Source organism: Gastrolobium bilobum, unplaced genomic scaffold, assembly GCF_033153095.1.
Source record: "Gastrolobium bilobum isolate Gb01-03AN ecotype WA unplaced genomic scaffold, APGP_CSIRO_Gbil_v1 utg13973, whole genome shotgun sequence".
NCBI lineage: Eukaryota > Viridiplantae > Streptophyta > Magnoliopsida > Fabales > Fabaceae > Gastrolobium > Gastrolobium bilobum.
Window position 1 is genome coordinate 29,508 of NW_026895908.1, and position 3,839 is coordinate 33,346.

The following is a 3,839-nucleotide window of genomic DNA, read 5'->3' on the forward strand; positions in this document are numbered from 1 at the left end:
GTCATATGATATGTATGTGGTGTGTTCCACCTAGACGGTAATCCCTGAGTATGTGGAGACATACAAGATGGTAACTCTGTGGGTGAGGTACAAGAGAGGAACCTTGTACTGTGGGTTGTAGACGTATGTAATTCCTACCTTTTATTCTCTGTCCAGTAGGATGCATACACACATGACATAGAGATATGCTGCATTGCATGGATATTTGCTATTATACTGTTATTATCTTTTTGGAACTTATATTGCACATGTAAGTGAGCTTAGGGTGGAGAGATCCTTGAGGACCTCTTGTCTTACTGAGATTTCTTGTTAGAGATCTCACCCCGTGTGGGGCACATTTTCAGGTACAGGTACCTCTGAGGTTGAGACCTCTGGTGGTAGGAGGCCGGAGTTGAGTTGATATGATGCATGCTATCTTTATTGCCATATTTGCATATGATTATGCCTTGTTATTATTATATGGCTAATATACCTGAGACATGACTTGATGTTTATGTTGTTTTATTTGGTGAGCATGGGGGTTGTCCATGCCACATTGGTATAAGCTATGTTTATTTCATATCTGAGCTGTAATATTGTATCAGAATATTGTCTGGTCTACGTATTGTAGTTCTTTGACTTGATACACTATTTATATTATGAGGTTATTCATTGTAGTTATTTATTGCAATTTACATACATGCGATATTTTGAAAAAGAATAAATAAATCCAATTGGTTAATATGATAAATTCATAATTGAAAAAATTTAGCTTACGCATTTATTGAACTGCGCTTATTACCATTTATATGTTTAATACACCAGGTGAACACGGGGTGTTACACTCACTACCCTCAATCAACAATTATTCAAGAAATAAATGTTTTTTAGACAAGCTAACCACTCTCAAAGTGTAAATGACATAAATTAAAATCTAGTAGATGTATAGCCTAAAGAATAAGAATGAGTTCAAGCATGTGATAATCAAGTAAGGATATAATCAATGAACAAGAATTTGATAGGATAAGTAATAATGACCCAAAAAATTTGCATGGTGCCATGTGTCCTTGGATCAGAATGCAATTTGACTCGTTTGACCACCAAATAGCGGGTTTGTCACCTTGGGATTTTGGCAAAATTTTTGTCTCTCGTGTCATACCAATAATTGTTTTTGATAAACAAAACAAAACGGTCAATGCCCCTCTTATCTATATGCTTGAAACCCATTTGAACAATAAATAACTCATAACTTTTATATATATATATATATATATATATATAGAGAGAGCTTATTGTTTCTCAAGCTACTAAATCATAACCGTATAAAGATGAATCAATGATGATAAAAAAATAGTGTATATATATATATATAACAAAAGTGTCAGAATATTCATTTGCGATAAAATCTCAACATTGGTTAGTAATTAATTAAGTAAACTTCATATAAGTGATAAGATTCATAAATTTAATGTTCGAAGTTTTTGAGTTGAAATATGATGTCGGACACATTTACTATCTATGAGCTGTTTTTAGCTTGTCTAACAAGAAAGATTCGTCCCAATATATATTATTATGGATTTATAATTAATTAATAATTATAATTAAATAAATTATAATAATAAAATTCTTATTCTTACATCGGAATTAAAAGATCCTTCACAATGTATATTTGCATAAGCAATTCTATCAAATCTAATATTCATGGTAATAATATCCATGAATTTATCAAATTTGTCAATATATATATATATATATATATATATATATATATATATATATATATATATATATATATAATAATTCATTATTTATTATTAAGAAAAAATTATTCTCATATTATATAAGATTATTTTCTCTCCTGCACACTCTTTGATAATTATATTTTTTTTTATTTTTTATTTTTTAAGGCGGTAAGCCCCTTCACCCAGTGTATATGACATGAGATTCATCCTCTAATATTACATGAGAATATATAAGCCCTATTAGTACTAATGCTTAATTTGAAGAGGTCGCTGTACCCATGGGACAGGAAGCTGGTGTTTTTAGGACTGCTGCACTTGCATGGTTCAGTGGGTTTGCAAGCTGTTGCTAGTGGTCCCCCAAAACTGCTACAAGTACAATTTTTATTTCCCTTATTAATATAAAGTTTAATCAGGTACCGTTTCCCAGAAAAATTTATGTTTCTTAATGTAGTTCCTTATAACTTCATCGTTTTGGCAGTTCTCAATTAATAACACTTAAAGCAAACAAATGTTTTTTTTTTTAGTACTTGCTAACATATGTTAAATAACACTATTTTGTTCTCTCCATTGATTCTGGATTCCAAACCAAAAGCTCATTTCTGTTACTTGTGCTGTTGGGCGCTAAGAATGACTTCTAAGCCTGACTATAGAGATGGCTCCAATGGTGACTCTGCCCCAAAGACAATCCACTTTTTCAGGATCATACACCCTAAAACCCTTTTGGAGGGAAAACTAGTAAGCATATATGTTTCCTTTTTCAAGATCATGTCTCTATCCACTTTTTTTGCTACTCACCGAAATAATGCTACATTCTCAACATTTATGCACTTGGTAACTAAATTTCCAAAAGGGTATTGTGAAGTTTATTAATGAATTACATTAATTGATGTCTGTTAACACATACATTATATTTATCTATCTGGATCTGCATGACAGATGCTTCCAATAAAGTTTGTGAGGAGATATGGAGAAAGCTTACCAAACACAATACTTCTCAAGCTTTCAAGCGGTGCAGAATGGACAGTAAACTTGGAGAAACATGATGGTAGAGTTTGGCTTCAAAATGGTTGGAAAGAATTTGTGGAGTATCACAGTCTAGCTTATGGGCACCTATTGGTTTTCAGATATGATGGAACATCCCATTTTCATGTACTCATCTTTGACCCGAGTACCATGGAAATTGACTACCCTTTCAATATCTTAGATCCTAAAAGGGCCCGCAATGGTGAACTTAAATCAAGTAAGAAACGGAGAACAAATGGAAATAGTAACAAATATGAGAGTTATTCCAATTTGCAGGACACTTCCTTTCATTCAACAGTCAAAGACTGGAAAGGCATGGTTCTAGATTCCAAGTGTATTTATTTCGTGTTTAAGTTTCAGATAAAAGCTCATAAAGAATTTATCTTTTCTTTTTTTAATTAGTTTTCCTGATTTTTTAGGTTTATTGAAGAATCCAAGTGAAAAAAAGAGAAACATTGACCAGCGTACTGAAATGTCATCCAATACTTCCTTCACAGTGGAAATAAAATCATGGAACTTAAGGAAATTCATTGTATGTTTTCAAACAAAGGTATCATAAAATCTAGGTATCCAATTTCATGAGTTAAAACACTGATTCAGGTTAAAAATGCATTTCATGCAGGCCTTGCCAAAAGGCTCTCTGAAGGGCTACGTCAAACCTGGTGGACAAAATGTTACGCTGCTGGTTGGTAACAGATCATGGAAGGTTAATTTGATCTATTACCCAAAGAAACCAAGGACTTGCTTCTCTGCACGTTGGTTAATTTTCGCAAGGGAAAATGATTTAAAAGTAGGAGATGTTTGCTTGTTCGAGCTGTTAGAGTGTAGTGATGATGACATGGTAATCAAGGTTTCCATTTCTAAACACTCTTCTGTTAAGCCGTAAGCGGGTATTAACCTAATGTAGTTCAGTTCTTTTTTTATTTTATTTTATTCTATTTTGCTTTGTAAGCTTAAGGTAATTGGAAATGAAAATTATTCTAAACACTCTCGTGTGTCAGTGAACCTAGAAGAGGATCAAATTCATTTATAGATAGACACTCCTTGTTCACTTTGATACTGAAATATGGACTTTAGATTTAATTATAAATTGAT

The 3,839-nt window shown here is 32.4% G+C and overlaps 1 protein-coding gene across 1 annotated transcript; it reads left to right on the plus strand.

The window, feature by feature from the left end:
• The first annotated feature begins 2,348 nt into the window (after positions 1-2,348).
• On the plus strand, positions 2,349-3,630 carry LOC133296777 (putative B3 domain-containing protein Os03g0621600). Its single transcript, XM_061495832.1, has 4 exons — positions 2,349-2,552; positions 2,658-3,078; positions 3,164-3,276; positions 3,367-3,630. The coding sequence occupies exons 1-4, from the start codon at positions 2,349-2,351 to the stop codon at positions 3,628-3,630; spliced, it is 1,002 nt and encodes a 333-aa protein (XP_061351816.1).
• The last annotated feature ends 209 nt before the right edge of the window (positions 3,631-3,839 follow it).

Coding starts and splice junctions, on each gene's coding strand:
- LOC133296777 (XM_061495832.1), top strand. CDS start 2,349: ATGACTTCTAAGCCTGACTATAGAGATGGCTCCAATGGTGACTCTGCC. Junction 2,553..2,657: donor TCTCAACATTTATGCACTTG/GTAACTAAATTT, acceptor TCTGCATGACAG/ATGCTTCCAATAAAGTTTGT. Junction 3,079..3,163: donor CATGGTTCTAGATTCCAAGT/GTATTTATTTCG, acceptor CTGATTTTTTAG/GTTTATTGAAGAATCCAAGT.